General features: G+C 44.9%; 1 protein-coding gene across 1 annotated transcript in view; it reads left to right on the forward strand.

Moving 5' to 3' along the window:
* Nucleotides 1-21,288, forward strand: part of GRM7 (glutamate metabotropic receptor 7) — a 526,714-nt gene that overhangs the window by 296,953 nt on the left and 208,473 nt on the right. The window contains exon 7 of the mRNA XM_029243336.1: nt 898-1,037. Coding sequence (XP_029099169.1) covers nt 898-1,037 — 140 coding nt within the window. The remainder of the gene's footprint in view (nt 1-897; nt 1,038-21,288) is intronic.

Consider the following 21,288-nt stretch of genomic DNA (forward strand, 5'->3'; position numbering starts at 1 on the left):
TGGTATTTTTACTGTTTCTTATAGATCATGAGAGAAATAGCACTCAGTTACGAACTTTTGGTGATTCTTTTGTAACTGCTGTATTGCTGAAAGTAAACGAAACTCACATCTGCCATTCTTTGTATATGGTTTGCCACTTGTTCCACACGATTAATATTAAGGGACTTTTCACTCATATCCAACTTTGAATTTATATATATTTTTCAAAACATGCATTAGTCTTTTTAAATTGACTTCAGTGTCTAATTATTGCAAAACATTGGTTTTATCTTAAGATAGACATTTTAAATAAGACCCAAATGGAAAATTGAGAAAGAATCTGTTATTTATGAAGCATTCACCAGGCAAACTGCTAAGCATTTAAGACTGGTTAGCGTTTAAAGCAAATTAGAAATAATCAGCCAGAAATATTTTTTAAATGCAATGAGTATTCAACTATGTATGTAAGTGAACTTTTGAGCTTGTTTTTCTTGTATTTCATCTTTTAAATGTATTTATTATTTCTTGAAATGATTCTTTATTGACCACAGTTTAGTGTTTGATGGACACTAAAATAACAACAACAAAGCTTAATATTTTCTCTTGAAAATAATGCGTTTGATTGTTATTCCTTAAAAGAGAGGACAAAGTAGAATAAAATATTTTAAGATATTAAAAAATTGAGCTGTTCAAAGGGGGAAGCAGGTTGTCTTCCCACCTTCCATAATTAGCATTCGCAGACCATCGTGATGACTTGCCCAGGAGTTTCAGGGGGCATCTCGGTGGAACCTATTACTCAGCAAGGCTACCTCCTAGCTACCTTGCTCATCACCGGGTCTCCAGACCATTACCCGGGAAGCAAGAGATAGAAGGAAACTCGTTTAACTCTAAAATCTGTCTTTGTCTTGTCTTCACCAGGCAGCGCAGGCACCCCAGTCATGTTTAACAAGAATGGGGACGCCCCTGGGCGTTACGACATCTTCCAGTACCAGACCACAAACACCAGCAACCCTGGTTACCGCCTGATCGGACAGTGGACAGATGAACTGCAGCTCAATGTGAGTTTTGCTTGTTCCTCTTCCTTTGCTTTTGTGATGAATGAACAGGCTTGTAATATGCTCCCTGAGGCAGACGTTTCTTGTCTGTATGTTTGTGAGCATCCGCAAGTGAACATTCAACTTGTTACGGGCATCAGCAGGGACTGATGACCAATAATAATACAGCAATGATAGCAATGATGATGGCGCGGATAGGAAATGTGTGTGGAGTTCATGCCTGACGTTATACTCGGCAACTATGTGAATCATCTCGTTTAATCTGAGGCTCTGATTGCTTTACAGACAAGTTACCAGCTCATACCTTAATACTTTGAGGAGATCTTAATCTTGGTCAAATTACTTTTCCCTTCTGTCCTTCCTTCCTTCCTTATTTGCTGGTGTATTTTTTTTCTTTTCGTTTTTTTTTTTTTTTTTTTTTTTTTACTGAGTCACTTTGGCTTATACTGAGAATCTCTGGGTAACATCAGTGTTAATTTCCATAACCACTCCTTCTTTCTGTAAAGCATGACCTTGAGTGAGCAAGCACTTCCTTGTGCAAGGCTATATCAAAGTTCAGTAGTCAGAGCCCATTAGGAAGTCATCTGTAGTCAAACACAGTTAGGTTTCTTTAACTCGCTGCCTGAAAAACAAGCGCCCGCCACCAAAGCTTCTTCAGGATGTAGGAGTTCAGATGGGATTCACTGTAGAGTTTGGGCTGAGTTGGGTGTTTCTAAGAAGGTTTCAGGAAGCAGGGATCAGTTTTGGGTTAGGTCATCTTAGGCAGTAGAGACAATTTGATAACTCAGTGTCTTGGTGATTTTGATCTAGGAGGTGGGACAACAAGAGCTGGGCAAGAATTGTCACTAACAAAAAAACAGTAGACACTTATGTGAACTGGAAAAGGGAGATGTTGAGTTATTTTTGTGGTTGCAGAGCATCCTTGTTTCTGTCTAATTTCACACATGATGGCAGAGTGACCTTGTTTTGTCTTGTTGCACCATCATAATGGAGTGGCCTCTTGTGATTAGCATTTACATCCCCCTGAAGTGGCTCTGTTTGGAATATGCCTGCGTAGGTGTTAGCTGACAGCTTTCCAACCACCTTTTTAAGTTTTTTTTTTTCACTTTTTTAATATTTCAGGTTCAACATTCAATAATGTGCTTCTAATAATACTTACAATGCCCTATTTGAAATTAATGGTTAGTTTAAATGAATATACCCAGTCTTCCCAGGGAAGAAAGAACACACGGGCTAGGGTCCCTCCACCCTGGCTGGGCCCAGCACAGCTGGAGCTCAGCACACCATGCATCCCCTGCTTGTCTTCCCCTCCTGGGAGGGAACTTAAATAGGCCAGGCCTGAGCCTGGTGGCTGAGGTCCTGGAGCCTGGGGGTGATGGCAGAAGTCAGAGTAGTAGGCGTGCTGCAGGACCTCTTCTGCTGAGAGGTGCTGGACCATTTACACTTCAAGAAGTTCTACAGCAGGTCTTTTGATGTGGCATCAAGCTTGAGTATGACATTCACCAGGGATATTGTGGACAGGTATATTGGGTAAGGCTTATAAATCAGGTAGGGCTTGCCAAGGTCCACAGATCTACTTTGAAATAGTAATATATACAAACACGATTTTCTTGTGTCCGGCAGGGCCCTGCATTATTATGTGTTCTCCAGAGAAACAGAACCAATAAGATAGATAGATAGATAGATGATAGACTGATTGATTATTAGAAATTGGCTCACAATTCTTATGAAGGCTGAGAAGTCCCAAGATCTGCACTTGGCAAGCTGGAGACCCAGGAGAGTTAATGGCTCCAGTCTGAGTGTGAAGGCAGCAGAAGACTGATGTCCCAGATCAAAGATAGGCAGAGAGAAAGAGGATTCTCTCATATTCAGACTTTAATTCTGCTCAGCCCCTCAGATTATCTGAGGCACGCATACACTGGTGAGTAACTGCTTTACTCAGTCACCAAGTCAAATGTGTATCTCATCCAGAAACTCCCTCACAGACAGACCCTGTATAACATATAACCAAATACTGGGGCACCCCCGTGGCCTCATCAAGTTGATACATACAAAGAACCATCACAGGCCCTATCCCAGAAAAGTCCTTCTAATATCTCTTCCAAACCCGGAAATTATGCCATTAGCCTTTATTGGTGTACACCTTAGGAGGCACTTTGGAAATGATTGAGATCAGGGCTTTTTGAGAGTAGAATGCAAAATTGATGTCTTGGGGGCAGTAGAGCTTGGGTCATGATTTTTAGAAGGAAGGATTGTGCATAAAGGGGTACCTTTATGTGTACCTCCTTTGTACATTGTCCTGCGTGGCTCTGCTTGTATCTGTATCACCATCCCAGTGAGCTGACAGGAAGATTATTCTGTTTGGTTTGTATTTTAAGCTTTATACGAATTGTATCTTATTAGCTATTCAACAAGTAGGTTTTTTTGTTTGTTTGTTTGAAAGCACCTGTCATGTGATAAGCATTGTGGGAGGCAGTATGTACACAGTGGAAATCGAAATAAACATGGTCCCTGTTTGCACATAATTGAACATCTAGGGCAGAGTTACACGGTAAACAAGAGATATGTGTGTGAAAATTCCCAAGTGTGGTAAGAGGCAGGGCGGGAGAAGGAATAATGGAGGTGGAGAGGGGCCTACTGGATGAAGAGCAGACGATGGGGGAAGAACGAGGGATCCACGGAGCAGGTCAGCAGGCGGACACTCCACGGCATAGCTAAGGGAGGGGACGGGGAGGAGAAGTTAGGGCAGTAGGTAAGAGCCAGAGCAGGCAGTCCCTTGTAGGCCATGGTCAATATTTCTAAAATTTTACTCTGAGTGCATTTCAAAGCCACAGAGAAGTATTAAGCAAGGGAGTGACTGGATCAGAATTAGGAATAAAAATTATTTTGTCTACTGAGAAGGTAATATAGCAAAGGGCAAGCATGGGAGTGGAAAGACCAATTAAGAGTGCGCTGCAGTTGTCGAGCTGAAACAGAATGGCTTAGTGAAGGGGTTCTCAAACTTCAGTGTGCAACATAACCATCTGGAAGGCTTGTAAAAACACGTATTGCTGGGCCCACCCCCAGAGTTTCTGATTCAGAACATCTGGGAGTGGAAGGAGGCCCAAATATTTGCCTTTCTAAGGAGTCCCTGTGTTATGCTGATGGTATTTACTTTGAGAACCACTAGCTTAGAGAGTGTGTTAATAGTGGAGATGTAATGAAATGAGTGGAAACACACACACACACACACACATATATATATACGTATATATGTATATGTACATCTGTAATTACATATGTATCTTACAGGAAGAATAACATAATTTAGTGATGGGTTCAGTACTGGGATTAAAGGGAAAATAATACTGGGTTTGAAGGAAAAATAAGAGTGAATCCCACGTGTATAGCTTGAGGCCGTTTGGATGCTATAACAAGAGATTAGGGAGACTTCTGGGAATGGTAGGAGAAAAATTGAGAATCCCAGTTGAGTCTTCCCAAATATATGAAAGCCTAAATGAAACGGATATAAATCTGAAGCTCAGAAAAGAGTTTCGGGTCATAGTTATAAAAAAAATAAATGTAAGTTGTTAATCTATAACGGGCCTTGAAATGCATTAGAGAAAGAGAGAGAGAGAAACTGTAATAGCAGAGAACCCAAGGCCTTGAAAAACCTCATAGAAAATGACACAGTTCCAGTCTAACTACTCTAAATAGCACCGAATTTAAAAGATCCTCTTTCATTTGCCTGGCAAGTTGGGCCGACCATAAATACTTGGGACTTTTGTTTTTGTTTACAGAAGCTAGACCAGAGATGTAAGCTTGACTTAGCACTAAACAGGAACAGTTCTGATTCTACTTCGTCATGCTGAGAGCGGTATGGCAGGAAGAGCAGACAGGACCACGAATCCTCGGCTGAACCCAGTAATTGATGCTCAGGATAGCATGCACCTTAAAGGTACAAACGGCTGAGCCAGGAACAGGGACAATTTTAGACCCGTGAAGGGCTGGGTTAATTCGGAGGGTGGCCACTGTGGTAAGTGGCCTTGGAAAGAGGTTACCACGTTAATGCCTTTTATGGGCTCCTTACGAAACTGTAAAGTCCAATTTGAATCACTAAGAGAAGACTAAAATGGAGGTGAATGCAGTGATCAGAGGGCACTCCACCCTTCTCACTGAAGGCCCGGGCCATAGCCCGTAGCCTGTCCAGTGACTGGTACCCTGTCCCTCCAGCATCACCGTGCTCAAGATATTACTTTTACTCTAATAATTCTGATTCACTTAAAAGTTCTGTGAGAGTGAATTTGGGGCAAACTTAGTTTTGTAGGTTTGCTTTCTCCTAGTCAATGAAATAAAATAAAGTATGTCAAGTGACAAGTGTACTTCTCATTTACAGACTTGGGGGTACTCTTTCAATCCCCAGTTAGATCATCTCTAGCAAATGGAATTTCCTGCAGAGCTTTCTCTGTGGTCAGTAATTGCAAATGAGTTTCTTAGCTAAGAAGTCAAGGTTTTAGAGTCTTATAATCCCAGGGCTATAGACCAGACTGCTTGCCATTCTGTACCCGATCCTCTGGAATTTAGATGCCTAGGGGTGCACTGTCTGTTACAGAATGCACCCTGAGCCCTCACTGGCGGAGTAATAGCTGTAGGTCCTGTCTCCTCTCAGGCTAACACATGACCACATGGTTTGCTACTACAATATTTCTGCACCAACAAGAATTCATCAGAAGGAAATCCTTAAGAGCAAAGCCATTCACTCTCCCACTTAACCACCCCTACAGAAAGAGCCCTGATTTATTTTCTCAGGTTTGTACAGTATGATGCAGAGATTCCAGAAAACATTTTTCCCGCCAGAGAAGCAGGCAAAGGGATAATGCAACCCTATCCATTGCTCGTCTGCAGGGTGTCAGAAAGGATGGAGCTCCCGGAGATGCTGGGAGAAACGAGGGGCACGTCCCTGCCCTTGGAGTTCCCAGAATAGGATCAGGGCTCTGTAATTGATAAATTGCATTTACAGCATTTAGATAGGTTCTGATTTAAGGCACTGACTTATATTTGAACTGGAATTTGAAGGATAAGTAGTAGTTCCCAAGATGGAGAAGAGGAAAAAAAATATTTTAAAATGAATAATGCAGTCCTGTGTAAAAATTGGAATGAGGAATATTTTGGGAAAAACAAGAAATGAAACATAGATAGTTTAAAAAATTATAAATTTATAATGTGAATAAATTCTACATCTGTTTTGCATATTAGAAACAAAGGTGACTTCTGTCATCTTTCAGTTATTTGCAATTAGTAGGAAATTTAGATACGCTTAAAATGTCCTTTTTTCAAATAACTGACGTTCTTTAAAATCCCAAATTGTTGATTAAAGTTAAAAAAAAAAAAAACCTACTCTTAATGGGCAGCTTCCTACAGTGAACTGCACACTCTCTTACGTGGAAGTTTGAATAAATATCACTTAACCTTTATTGGCACCTCTGTCATCTGCCCGTATGTAGGCTAGTCCAACTTTGTGATCTTCTGAGGTGTGGGGGGCTTTATAAGTGATTTGTTCCCTGTTGAACTGACTTTCTACCTAGGGACTGAAAACTCCTAAAAGAATCTATGTTTTAATTATTGTTTCATGTACCTACTAGAACTAGTATCTGGAACACAGCAGCCATTTGGGCTTGTTGCTGTTGTTAATATATAAAGACATGTAAAATTAGCATGAACCCTTTTTAATGGTAGACATTTTCTACAGAAAGCAGCCACAGCACACTTCTTCCCTCTGGCAAGAGCACCCAAGCTTATTTTAGCCATGTGGTCTGCCCGGCATAGTTCCCAAGTCCAGGGGCCACACCTGATTTAGCCTAAGCCAATCACTGTGGCCATAGTGATGATGGGCAGTAAACTGTCCAATCAGGATGAACCACTGGAAATCTGCCAGCCAATCCAACACCTCCTATTGGAGGTGGGTGTGGCCCTCAGGAGCCCCAGGGAGCCATTTGGAGGCCACAGAGCCAGGAGCTCCAGGGAAAATGAGGCAAAACAGGGAAACTAGGTGGAGGTGACATCCTTTGAGCCCTAGGAAACCTTTACTGGAAGCCATTTATAGCCCCTCTGGATTGTTCCCTGATCAATGAATGAAGGCGACTTAAGTGTGGTAACTTTGCTATCTACTATCTCATTCACTACAGCAATCCAAAACGAAAAAAAAAATTGTTTTAATGTGCCCAAATTGGGGGAAATAAAATGTCAGCCTACCCTCAAAAAGCAGAATTTTTTCAGATTTCATTAAACTGAGGTGATAAAAAATTAATTTTAAGAGTTGTGATTTTGTTAAATATTGAATCTTTCACGCCGGTTAGAATGTAGGCTTTCACGGGCGTTTAAAGACATAAAAAGTACGGTTGATCGCAGCAATTACTGTTTAATCCAATTATCTCTCCCCAAATCACGATTTATTTACCATGCCCATAAGACTGCTAATCACTCTGTTGTTTCATAATTGCAACAGTAAAGATGTTTTAGAAGTCTAATCACGCTCCTAATTTTCAATGCGCTGCGTGAGATATGGGGTAATGGATAGCCATAATCAATGTTGACAAAGAGAAAAATACGTAAGTTGTCAACATCTAGTGCTTCTTTCAGCTTCAGTGTGAAGGCTTCTTTTACGGAATCACCTTATTGTTCATCATAATTAATGGCTCATATCTTATAATTTATAGTTTCGTTATCAGTGATTAGGGCTACAGGTTTGCAGCTAACGTGATTAAATGGATCTGAGTCTCAGCTCTGCCACTTACTAGCTGTAAAGCAGGATTACAATAGTACCAACTTCATAAGGTTATTGTTAGAATTAAATGTAGTACTGTACGTAGCATACTTAAAACAGTGCCTGGCACATGGTAAGTATTCAACAAATGTTAGCTACAACAGCAACTGTAAGAATAATTTAATATCCTTAGTTTATCGCCTCATCCATAACTGTTGAAAATGTCGGTTTCTAGCACTCAGCTGTTTTTTTTCTTCTTTATACCGCAGCACCTAGCGTAATACTTAGCATATAAAAATGGCTTGTTTTATATTAAATAGATGAGTAGATAAGCAGACAAACAGTTGAATTATGTTATAAATTACTTAGGGCTGGGCTTGTCAGTTTTGAGTTGTCAGAATTCCCAGTGCTTGTTGCATGAATGGATGAGAAGATGCATCCAGAATTCTACTGCAGTCAGCAATTCCATGTGATTCAGGGATCCATTCAAGACCTTGGTTTACCAGACAAGTTTCTTAAGAATTTTACAAGTGGCCTGAAAGCTGGCTCACACTGCAAGGTAGACTCTTTTGGTCTCTGAATGATAAAGCCAGTCAGGAAAAAAGGAGGAAAAGGGATAAAAGAATTGGTTTTAATTTCGTTCCAGTTGATCTTTAGGTTTAGAAACCTATCTGTGGCTATTTGAGAACACGGAGTGGGATTATTATTCTTGAGGGATCAAGCGGCGGAGTCAGTGGCTACTTTTGTGTTGGTGAAAGTGAATTGATTCATAATCACACCATTAACACTGGCCGCATCCGCTGCCTGCCTCTCTAGGTTTTAATGCTGCGTTAGAGAAAGAGTCAAAACAACAAAGGATTTAGGATCGTGGGGCTCTGGTTTATAACCATGGTCCTGCCCAGTTCCTAGGTCTGTGAACCAGGACAAGGACAGCCTCTCGGACAAGATGGCATTTAACCTGAGACCAGAGTGCCAAACGTTATTTCCGTTTGTCAGCGTCTCTAAATCTGTGATATTTTACACAGGACGGGTACCAATCCGGTAGAGTATGTACTGCTTTCCAGTTGTCAGCCAACTTGACACTAGAGATCTCAAACAGATTACAAACAGCAGGTGTGTTTAAAAACTTAATTCCTTGCTAATATTTTAAGAGTCAAGACATTTCATAAGAATAACTATATTTTTGGCTTTTCTTTTGAAAAATCAGAAGATCAGACAATAATATGCCTTTGTCCCATGCAGTTACAGCTAACTGGATCTAAGTAGAGGCTTCCCACTTCAGACGCGGTGTGTGTTCTCCATGTCACCACAGACCCCACTATCCCTTACTGCCTGACACCCCGCTAACTCCACCCCCCTCCTCATTCCTTACGCCCACAGGCATCTCATTTCGTGCACCTCATCTAGACTTAGAGTAGTTTCTAACTTATCTCCACTAGTTTGGTTTCCACGTATGCTTGACTTTTTATAAATGGTCTCTGGGAATTGTTTTCTAACAATCAACAATAATATACTAATAGTGTTAACGAACCAAAACAGACATAAGTATGTAATAATGTTTTTTTTACAAAGGTCAATAAATACAGCCTGCAAAAGAGAACTGCTTTAGTGAAGTCAACAATGCTTTTGTGTGGAGGCGTGTATTTGTACGTATTCTGAAACAAGCTGAAAATGAAAGAAACCAAGATCACCCTTGTGCTGTCAGCATTTCTTCTAGTAACCAATGATGTATAACTGTGTTCTGTCTATGAACGTCTGGAAGATGAATAGTATTTATAATTATCAATATGGTTTCGTAAACATGTGCATTACAGAAGCCTGAACCCCCATTATTTCTCGTTTGCAGTGTAGGCGTTCCAGCAAATCACTTCTTGTTTATTAATATACGCCTATGTTCCGTGGGGAAATTGTTGAATTTCGTTACTCACTGTGTTTTGGGCTCAGGCAAAACACATTTGAAGGAAGAAATAATAAGGATGAATTTAGAGAGCTCAAGTGTTATAACAGGGATTCTCACCTGTTGTTGCCATTCCAAAATTAGAAAAGGAAAGAGATGAGTTTATGTAGCCCCTGCCTGTTTGCCCTAGGAAGCCAAAAATCTGAGGATGACCTGATGGTGTTAAAATGGAAATGTAGGAATCAGATTTGAAGTGTTTTCAACCCACCGTGAGATAGTCTTACAAGGTAGGACAGCATCGAAAGCACAAGTTTTGAGTCCTATCTCCTCAGATAAAGCAAATCATTTACTATCTTTGAACCTCAGTCCCCTTGTGTATTTAAAATCGAGTCAAGTCAAGCAAAACAGCTACTTCACCAGGACCCTTTGAGAATGAATTGCTGTACTCTCCCCGATATAACTAAGTATATGAGATTCACGGTCATACTTCTTGTCGTATTTCTTGCTGCCGTAAATAATTACCAGAGGGACTTCCCTGGCAGTCCAGTGGTTAAGATTTTGCCTTCCAATTCCGGGGGTGCAGGTTTTGGGTTGTTTGTTTGTTTGTTTTTTGCAGTACGCGGGCCTCTCACTGTTGTGGCCTCTCTCGTTGCGGAGCACAGGCTCTGGACGTGCAGGCTCAGCGGCCATGGCTCACGGGCCTAGCTGCTCCGCGGCATGTGGGATCTTCCCGGACCGGGGCACGAACCCGCGTCCCCTGCATCGGCAAGCGGACTCTCAACCACTGCGCCACCAGGGAAGCCCCGGGGGTGCAGGTTTAATCCCTGGTTGGGGAGCTAAGATCCCACATGCCTCACGGACAAAAGACCAAATAAAACAGAAGCAGTATTGTAACAAATTCAATAAAGACTTGAAAAATGGTCCACATCAAAAAAAAAAAATCTTTTTAAAAAAATAATCATTACCAGAAACGTGGTTGCATAAAACACCACAAATTTCTTATCTTGTGGTTCTGTGGGTCACAGGTCCAGTAGGGATCCCACTGGGCTAAAATCAAGGTGCCAACAGGGTTGTTTCTTTCTGGAGCCTCTAGGGGAGAATGTGTTTCCTGCCAGGTCCTTGGCAGTATTTAGTTCCTTGTGGTTGTGGGACTGAGGTCTCTGTTTCTCTGGCGCCAGCTACTCCAGGCCGCCTTGATGCATTGGCTGCCGTTCATTCCTCGAGTCCCACTCATGCTTCCAAGGCTTCCTGTCTCCTCTATTGCAGTTGCATCTCTCACTGACCCTTCTGCCTTCCTCCTGTGCTCTGAAGGGCCAGTGGGATTACACGGGGCTCACCCAGCTAATCCAGGATAATCTCCTTATTTTAAGGTCTGTAACCTTATTCCATCTGCAAAGTCTCTTTCGCCATGTAATGTAACATATTGACAGGTCAAGAAATTAAGATGTGGAAATCTTTGTTGGGGGAGGGGTTAGAGGGGGGCAGATTATTTTGTCTAACCACAGTTCTGTACTACATAACTTTGCTTTTCGACGAAGCCTATAAAATCCATATTACATTCTCAATATTCTTTTTAAAATGTTTTCTTTTTAATTTTTAAAAATTTTAATACCCCTCTATCAGTGTCATATTTTAGTTAAATATTTTTGTACAGTTTTGAGAAGTCACTTTCCATTTACAGTTATTGCAAAATATTGCCCATATTCCCCATGTTGTAAAACACATCCTTGAGTCTCATCCTTGAGAGTTAACATTATTTGTGTAAACAGATAAGAATTGTGTGCAGTTTTCTTAAGCATCTTTAGTATCTAATTGAGCTAATCTGTTTGATAAATGTTCTAATCACATACCTGGAAAAGTCTGGGGAAGAACCCTGAATTAAGAACCCTAAATTCATGATAAGTAGACAGAATCCTTCTCAAGTGAGGGGTTGGGATTGAAGATTAACAGAAGAGGAAGTGATGCCAATACCATGGGAGGCTTAGCTAAGCTACAAGGGTGAGTTCTGTTGACCTCCAACGTTTTCCTCTTTTAGCCTCCACAGTCCTGAGCATTTTGCTCTCATTGCATTATTTCTCTTTAAATGACAAAGCAGAAATGCAGAGAAAGAATAGATTGGCAGTTTCTGAAACAGTTAAACATACAGTTGCCATATGAACTAGAAATTCCACTCTTAGGTGTATACCCAGTTCTGACATTCTCTGGTCTATATCAAAGGTCATAGAGCAGTAGAACATTGTAGCAAATAGCTTGGAATTTGCAAGTTGTTGACTGTCAACGCCCTGACATGGCTACCAAAATTGCCTGTTGATATTGCCAAGTCACATTTGTAGTTCACTGCAGTAAGGGGGCTACCAGCTTGAAAGTCTTGGTAGAGGCTCAGGAGAGGGAGGGCAAGGGCAAATATTTTTACAGTTTGGCTGTCTGGAGTAAGGGACTTTTTTTAATGGGGGAGATTTGATCAGAATTGGGCAAAGTCTGTGCTAGTACAGTGTAGAATCGGTGGATCCAGCAAGGAGGGTTTTGAAGCAAGTCTTTTTGCGAAACTCTTGTTTGATGAGGGGATTTAGCCCAGTTGAGTGATTATTGGTCCTGAAAATGAGCTATTTACCCTGATGGAAATATTTTCTTTCTTTTTTTTTTTTTTTTTTTTTTTTTGAGAATGGGGTGATACATTGTTCAAATGGATGGATTTTCAGGAAGTTCCTAAAACAAACCTTGAAAAATATTTGTAACTTTTATCTTCCTGGGTAAGAATTTCTTTGGATTGTAGAATCACATTAGTACAGACAGTTTTACTTTCCTTGATCCTGTTAAGCTGGGTGGTTGCAGGCAAGCTGTTGTGAGCAGGTAGTCAGAGTTAGAAATCTTTAGTCTCTGATAAACCGACTGTGTGCAGAGCCATCCTCAGTGGAGTTCTGGGACACAAAAGTGACAGGCTACTTGGTGGCATCACTTTTACCCACATTCAGGGTTCATTCTTAGTCAAATGTCATAGGCCAAGGTGAAAAGTCAAACTTATCTCCCTTTTCTACTATCCTCCAACCTTTAGAACCAAAATAGCACAACCACCGAGCATATGTCATCCTAAACTACTCCAATTACTTAAGCAAGTCAGCCCTATAATTGACGCTATCACACTGTTTAAATTACAGTGTCTGTCCTAAGTAGGAGGCTTAGTCTAAAAAAGTTCATTTTTCTGGTTACTGAACCTGGAAGACCCTACACCCAGTTTTCTCAGGTGAGCACTGCCATTCCTAGGGATGTTTTGCTCATGCCATCTTTCACTTTCCAGTATTTGATATAGCATGCTGTTTGCAGATAGCTTCTCCAAAAAATCTGCAGTTGAGAGTAGTAAACTCCCCTCCAAAGTAAATCTGAATGAGCAACGTCCCCATCCCGCCCTCAGTGGGACAAATTCATGAACGTGTTTCCCATGCCTGGGAACACGTTCTGGCTGGTCTTTACACAGCTGCACAGCTGATTTCCCATTGTTAAGAATAAAAGTGGCTTCAATGAGTTTCTGATCCCAACAGTTACCGTCTCTCATTTGATTGATTATGGAGCTCAACGAGAAATCTCTGTCCTTCTTGGAAAATGGAGTGAGGGGAGCCTAGGAGGAGTGGTCTTCCAGCTACACTCCTTGTCTCAGGTCTTGGAATTGTCTCGCCCGCCATTCAGACAAGCTCTCTGGCCAACAGGTGTTCATTCCTTACAACCTCCTGAACAAACACTCATCGATTCAGATGTAGGGGGCGTTTTCAATTGCCTACTAACAGTCCTCCCAGCTATGACAGTGAGGAAGAAGTAACAAGCAGAGAACAAGGAAGACAGAAAAGATGCGGTGGGAAAACATCAAGAAGGCGAAACTTTTCATAAATAACAAAGGCGTTCTTGATTTATCGTGCAGCCATATTGCAACAGAGCCTTCACAATGACTGAATAGGACACGAGGGTCTTTATCTTAGCAGGGAACATGATGCCTGCCGTTTGAAATCACACTCTGGAAGCGAGCTTTAACACATTGATGGATATGCATTGGAAAGGTAAGTGGCTGTTTGAAATTGCCCTGAAATCATTTATGCTTCAATAAGAAGCTTCCATCGAAGTTGGTAAATAGTCAATTACATGATTTGTTAGTTTATTTCCTGATAGTTTTTTTTTTTCCATTAAAAGTATAGATCATGGGCTTCCCTGGTGGTGCAGTGGTTAAGAATCCGCCTGCCAATGCAGGAGACATGGGTTCAAGCCCTGGGCCGGGAAGATCCCACATGCCGTGGAGCCGCTAAGCCCACGCTCCACAACTACTGAGCCCGCGCGAGACCACCGCAATGAGAAGCCCGCGCACCGCAACCAAGGGTAGCCCCCGCTCGCCGCAACTAGAGAAAGACCGTGCGCAACAACGAAGACCCAACGCAGCCAAAAATAAATAATTTTTTAAAATAGTATAGATCACCTTGGCTGTAAATGCCAGTTTACAGGATTCAATCAAGAGTGCCAGATTAGAATGTCAGGAGTCTGGCAAGGAGCGGTGGGACCAATAGCTCTTCTCTCATCACTGTTATTGTCACGCAAATGAGTATCATCCCGCTTGAGGGGACTGTCTGCAGAAGACTAACTGATCTGTTTTGTAGTCCTTAGCTGGCAAGATTGTAGCAAAACTATTGAAGATTTCCTGGATGCCTTGCAAATTTCACTGCCAAGCGTCTTATTAGGAACAACCAGTATTGTGAGCATTGTGATAATAGAGTATTCAAGATTTAGGGAGTGCCTTCTTTTATGCGCCCCAGCTCTATATTTAACTTTGTTTTTACAGACAAGTGAAGCTAAAATGGCTGAGAGGATTATTTGTAAACACAAATTACCAGTGATTCTTCTGTGTGACCTTTCCAGAGTCACATCTGCTTTCTCCACCTTAATTTTCCTTTCTAAAAAGTGGAGAGGAAGTAGTAGGTCAATATTAACAGGTATCTGCTGACATAAGTCATCGACGAAGAGGTACTGTGACACAGTGTTAAAAAGCATGGGCTATGGAGGCAGGCTGCCTCCTTTTAAATCCCAAGCTCCACCACTTTCTAGCGCTACCACTAAACTTGCTACACCTCACTTATTTTGCCTCACTTGCCTTATCTGTAAAATGGGACCCATAGGGGTACCTCTCCCATAGGACTGTTGTGAGAATTAAGTACATGAGAAAGTACTTAGGGTGAATGGTTGGTACAACAGTATTTGCCAGTACTGCTCTTACTTTTGTTAGTGCTTTTTCTTAACACCTGAAATGACCTGTTATTTGTTGGTGCCAGACATCTCCACCCCTCTCCCCTTCCTGCAGGATCAGGGTGGGCCTTCTTCCCCCATTCTGCCTTCTCCCCCGGGGGCCTTTGTCTCACCCCTCACCCTGTGCTCCTGTCACACAGACCTCCCTGAAGTGTCTTGAATCTGTCACATGCTTTCTGACCTTTCTGTATCAGGTCACATCTGTACTTGAAATGCCATGGTCCACCCCTGAACTGAACACTGGCCCCGGCTTGTTCATTCCAGCTTCCTTGGGAAGCCCTGCATCAAGCATTTTCTTTTCCTTTTCCTCTCAAGTGGGACCACCCCTCTCCTATGGCAGCTTTGTTTCTTTAACCACCTCCATGAAGTTCTCAGAGGCACTGGATCCTCCAGGGCCCAGCAAGTGTTAGGCCCCAAACTGATGCTTACAAATGAAATTGCACAGTAGTAAAATATTCCAGCCTTGGAGATCTTCTCTGGAACCTGTAAGGAACGGCACCAAGAAACGGAGGAGAGCTTAAACAAGCTTTATTTGGGAACGCTCCCGGGCGAGGTTGAATGGTCCGAGAGAAAGGGGCCAGAGAAGTCGCGCCCGGGTGAGGGTTTGGGCAGAATTTATAGGGGAAGAAGGGAAAGGGGTGTGGTGAGTCCGGGAGGGCGCAGAGTGTTCCTTATTTGGTGGTCTTTTCGGGTATCGTGGCAGTCTTGGGGCCGTTAGTCCCGCCCCTCGAAAGGCGGGAAGGCTGGGCCAGGTGGAAAGTCCCCAGGTCAGGTCAGTTTCTGGAACTAGGTGGTCCGGTAAGTTTTGGTCTGATGCAACCTGTGGGCCTGATTGCATTCCCCTGCCTCGGGCCAGTTGGCCTTACAACCCGACATCTTTGGTGTAATGGGGCGGCGTTCTGATCTCTGGCTACTTCTTGCTGAATGGGGGCGTCGAAAGGGGAGTTGGGCAACCAGAGGTCCGAGGCTTAAGGGAGACCAGTGGGGCGGTTCTGTAGGAAGCAAGGTGTAGGAAGCTTCTGTAGGAAGCAAATGCTCCATGAGGAGCATTTGGTTTGTGGCCACCCGAGAGACCTCCTCCGTGCGCCTGCGAAGGAACCTAAGAAAACAGGGAGCAAGCGTGAACAAGATACAGATGAGAATTAAGGGGCCTGAGATTGGTGTTAGCCAGGTATAGAGGGTGGACCGCCACCAGTCGGGAGTTGGGGAGGTGGATTGTCGTTGCCTGCGTTGGAGTTCTTCTTTTAAGCGTCGGAGAGAATCCACGTATTGGAGGACTATACTGGGGGTGAGAGGGCAGGAAGCGAGGTCCTGCGCCAGAGCCTGGCCAAAGAGGTGGGGGCTGTCACGGAAGGAAGAACCGTCCAGGTGAGCTGGCGGGAAGCCTGGATATCTGGATCTGTCCAGGTGAAAGCAAAAAGGAAGTAGGAATCAGGGTGTAGGGGGATAGAAAAGAAGGCGTCTTTGAGATCAAGGACCGTAAAATGGGTGGTGGACGGGGGAATATGGGAGAGCAAAGTGTATGGGTTTGGTACTACTGGGTGGAGGGGAATTATCGCCTCATTATCGCCTCATTGATTAGTCGGAGGTCCTGGACCAGGCGATAATCCCCAGAGGCCTTGCGGACAGGCAGGATGGGGGTGTTGCAGGGAGCGTCAGTGGGGATAAGGAGTCCCTGGTTTAGGAGTCTGGTGATAATAGGTTGTAGGCCCCTAAGGTGAGTCTCAGAAATGGGAAATTGGGGCCTTGATGGAAATTTGGCGGGGTCCTTTAGGCGGATGAGGACGGGGGAATGGTGTGTTGCTATTATGGGCTTAGAAGTATCCCAGACTTGGGGATTGATTGCGTTTGGTGTGATTGGAAGAGGGGAATAGGAGGGGGAGGGTTCTAGAGACAGGCCGAGAAGAGGAAGCAGGAGTTGGGAGGAGGGGATCTTAGGGTCAAGTCTAACCAGCTGGAGGGAGGCCCCTAAGTGGAAAAGGACATCTTAGCCTAGCAAAGGAACTGGGCAGGATGGTATGACTAAGAAGGCATGAGTAAAAGGGACTCCTTCGATATGACACGGAAGTGGACCGGTCTGGAGTGGGAAGGATGGTTTGCCATCAATACCCATGACCGAGATCTGGGAAGGAGAAACTGGCCCGGAATAGGTAGGCAGGACCGAATAGGTAGCCCCCGTGTCCACCAGAAATGAGATGGACTTACCCGCTACCTGTGGCGTTACCCTGGGCTCGGCGAGGGTGATGGGGGTCTTTGAGTCCGGGCGCCGTCAGTCGTCAGCCAATCCCAGCAGTTCGAGTGGTAATGCCGTTGGGTCGGCCTGCCCCCCGCGTGGAGACGCTGAGGGAGGGCCAGTCGTAGGGCAGTCACTCTTCCAGTGGCCCGTTAGCCCGCAGCTGGGACAGGGCTTAGAAGGAGGTCGGAGATTGGGACATTGGCGAGCCCAGTGGCCGTCTTTTCCGCATTTGAAGCAGGCCCCCGGCGGGGTTGCCTTTTGCGGACCCCGTGGATGCTGTGATCCATGGGACATGGCCGTCCTTAGGGCGGCTACAAAAGCTTGGGCTTGGACGGCCATCTTCTGGTGCATCCGAGCCTGTCGGCTGGATTCCGCCAAATCCTCACGGCCATTATAGACTTCAAAGGCCATCTTTACCAGATCTCGAATAGGGGTCTGAGGGCCGTCTTCTGCCCGTTTTAATTTCTTTCGGATGTCCGGGGCTGATTGGGTAATGAAATGGGTGGCTAGGACCGTTGCCCCTGCCGGGGTGTCGGGATCCAGCAGGGTGTAGAGAGTTAAGGCCTCTGTAAGGCGATTGAGAAAGATAGCTGGATTTTCGTTAGGTTCTTGGGTTATCTCTTTTAGTTTTTCAAAATTGACTACCTTATGAGCGGCAGCCTGCATGCCAGCCAGGAGGCATTGGATCATGAGGTCGCGTTTACGGCGGCCATCTTGGCCATCCTTATAAGTCCAGCCTGGATCGGTGCCAGGTACGGCAGTCGCTCCGACAGGCATGGAGTTGTCGGTAAGGTGAACCTGATCTGCATGGTTTCGGGCAGCAGTTTGAATTCTTTCCGTCTCGTCAGGGGTCAGAGTTGAAGATAGGATCACAAAGATATCGTGCCAGGTTAGATCGTAAGCTTGAGAGAGAGAGCGAAATTCTTTGATGTAGCGGGAAGAGTCGGCAGAAAAGGAACCTAATCGCTTTTCTATTTGAGAGAGATGTTGGAGAGAAAAGGGAACATGAACTCTAACTAATCCTTCCGCTCCTGCTACGTCCCTCAGAGGGCAGAGGAGATTTGCATCTTGGGAGTCCTGGGAGCGTGTGCGTGCACTAATTGGCGAAGCAAGGGGCGTGGGAGGAGAAACCGTCGAGGGAGGTGGGGGAACGGTTGGAGGGGCCGGAGCGGGTTCGGGAGGAGGAGGGACCGCCTCAGGGTAGGGTGGAGGTTGGAGAGGAGCTCTGGAGTGGGGAGAGGCGAGAGATTCGGGTGGGTCGGCTAGTGGAGAGGGGTCATCGTCGAAGGAAATTAGGGGCTTGGATGTAGGCGATGTCTGTTTGGCAAGAAGGATCTGGGAAGTGGAACAATCGACGCAGAGGGAAGGGCGGGAGCGTAAATACCAGAAGGCCTGGACATAGGGGACCTCGGACCATTTGCCCGTCCTGCGGCAGTAATTATCTAGATCACGGAGGATGTTAAAATCGAAAGTCCCTTCAGGAGGCCATTTGGATTGATTGTCTAGAGGATACTGTGGCCAGGCCACAGTGGAATAGAAAATAAGCCGTCGGCGCCGGAGATCTTGGGAGAAACCGAGGGCTGTAAAATTAGCTAGGAGACACCCCAGGGGCGTCTTAGAATCTGGTTTCGATTGTGAGGTTGCCATGACCCCCAGTCTGTCCCTGAGTGAATGGAGAGGGAGAGAGGCGTCCCTGGTCTCCGTCTCCAATTCACGGCAGGTCGGAGGGCGGTCAGGAGATTGGGACGTCTCCACAGTTGCCCGAGGCCCGGAGAGAGGACGGAGGAGTCCCTGACGCGACCGCGATTAAAGACAGGGAGTCCGATGGGCAGGGACTCTGAGGGTCGGAGGGAACAAGGGAGGGGGACTTAACCCCGTTTTCTGCCGGATCGGGTGGATGAGTAGAGGTTCCCTGGTTGTCTCCTGGGGGAGGGGAGGGGAGGAGCGGCCCCGCGGTACTCCTCCCGGGTTTCGGCACCAAATGTAAGGTCGGATCTTAACAAACGGCACCACGAAACAGAGGAAAGCTTCAAGTGAGCTTTATTTGGGAACGCTCCCGGGCGAGGTTCACTGGCCCTAGAGAAAGGGGCCAGAGAAGTCGCGCCCGGGCGACGGTTTGGGCAGAATTTATAGCGGAAGAAGGGAAAGGGGTGTGGCGAATCCGGGAGGGCGCAGGGTATTCCTTATTTGGTGGTCTTTTCGGGTATCCTGGGGGACCGTTAGTCCCGCCCCTCGAAAGGCGGGAAGGCTGGGCTGGGTGGAAAGTCCCCAGGTCAGTTTCTGGCGCCGGGTGGTCCGGAAAGTCTCCAGGTCAGTTTCTGGAACTGGGTGGTCCGGAAAGTTTCGGTCTGATGCAACCTGTGAGTCTGACTGCGTTCCCCTGCTTCGGGCCAGTTGGCCTTACAGAACCAACTTTAGTTGAGAGAGCTGTGTAGCTGCAGTTTAGAAAGGTTATTATTGGAATGGGCAGAAGCACCTTGGTAAAGTTCGTCTATAAAATGCATTTAACCTAGTAAGATGCCCAACTTCCCAAAACAGTGCATCCCCCAGAGACTCAGAGCCTAACCTCACCCAGAGAGAGGGCTAAGAGGGGACAGGAAGTCTTCTGCAGACAGAGACTAAGGAAGCGTTAACCACCCTTCTTAACTCTGGTGTGTACTTCAGACAGCTTACTTTTTTTTTTTTTTTTTTTTTTTTTTGCGGTACGCGGGCTTCTCACCGTTGTGGCCTCTCCCGTTGCGGAGCACAGGCTGCGGACGCGCGGGCTTAGCGGCCATGGCTCACAGGCCCAGCCACTCCGCGGCACGTGGGATCTTCCTGGACCGGGGCACGAACCCGTGTCCCCTGCATCGGCAGGCGGACTCTCAACCACTGCGCCACCAGGGAAGCCCCATCTTACCTTTTTAACTCGTAGATGCCAGCTGGCTTTCGGAATGAATCAGTGAAGACCGATTACTATCCAAGATGGTTATTTTCAGAAGGCACCCCATGTATGTGGCCAGAGGTAACAGATTTAGCTGTGTTAGGTAACTTGTTTAAGAAGGAACCCTCCACAGAGGCCAAAGTTTTGGGGCTGCTGTTAGCCTGCCTCTGTTTTTGAATGTTTGTTTCTGAGTTGTGTGTCTTTATTATTTCTGTTTTCTTCCTCTTCACTGTGATCACCACTAAGAAAAATCGTCCTAGGTTCCTTTCTAAAAGATGCCTTTTGAAATGTAATTTGACTGTTTTGGGATCCCCTTCTTGCAGCCATTTCTCATGGGATTGCTAACTTCCCTTCCTCCCTGTAAAGCCCGTATCTTCCAATTAAAAAGTAAAATGACATACAAATATATTCAGGAGACTTTGGTACATATCAATTTCTAAGCTATAGCATGGTATAAAAGGGGCTCTGATGTCCAGTTGTTACCTTCCGAAGGAAGTGTTAGTCTTTAATCAGGAGTCTTTGTTCTTTTCCCCCCCCCGGAAGAGCAAAGAGCAAGTTCGAAGTGTCAGAAAAGGTGACTTCCTTAATGTGAAAAATACAGCTGTCCAACTTTAAACATGAACTTGGCCGTCTTTGTTAATCTGTTGTGCTGGTACTTCCCTTGCAGTCATTTTCCTTTGCTCAGGTCACCGAACCTCACACTGAGAGCGCTTTTCAGTAACCGTGAATTTGCAGGCTTTGTGTTTTTCAGGCCAACTGGTGGGAAATCTGGGGAGTTACTGACCTGTTGAAACACTATATGTTTCTGCCATCTTAGGTGGAAGTCTTCACAGCTAAGCGCTGGGCTCTGTTTCATCAGCTGTCATGCTGTGGGGAAGGTTCTGACTGGGTAATCGCTCATGGCATTAAACATTTATCTTGGAAAAGAAAAAAAAATTAGCTTGGCCAGCGTATCACGTAGACATTTATTTTTTAGCTGTGTGATGAATGGGACCTTGAAAAGCAAGGGGAGAGGAGGAACCATGGGATTTAATCTGTAAGTATCTTTGCTCGTGCCCCTCCTTTTGCCAAGAATATTTATTGCAAATATTTAGTAACAAAGTCTGGGGACCAACCAGTCAGAGTCACCAGCCATGGTTGGACCAGAGTCCTGGCAGCATTCTGCTGTGTTACCCCGTA

This window comes from Monodon monoceros, unplaced genomic scaffold (assembly GCF_005190385.1).
Source record: "Monodon monoceros isolate NGI ecotype Baffin Bay Population unplaced genomic scaffold, NGI_Narwhal_1 Super_Scaffold_3, whole genome shotgun sequence".
Lineage (NCBI taxonomy): Eukaryota > Metazoa > Chordata > Mammalia > Artiodactyla > Monodontidae > Monodon > Monodon monoceros.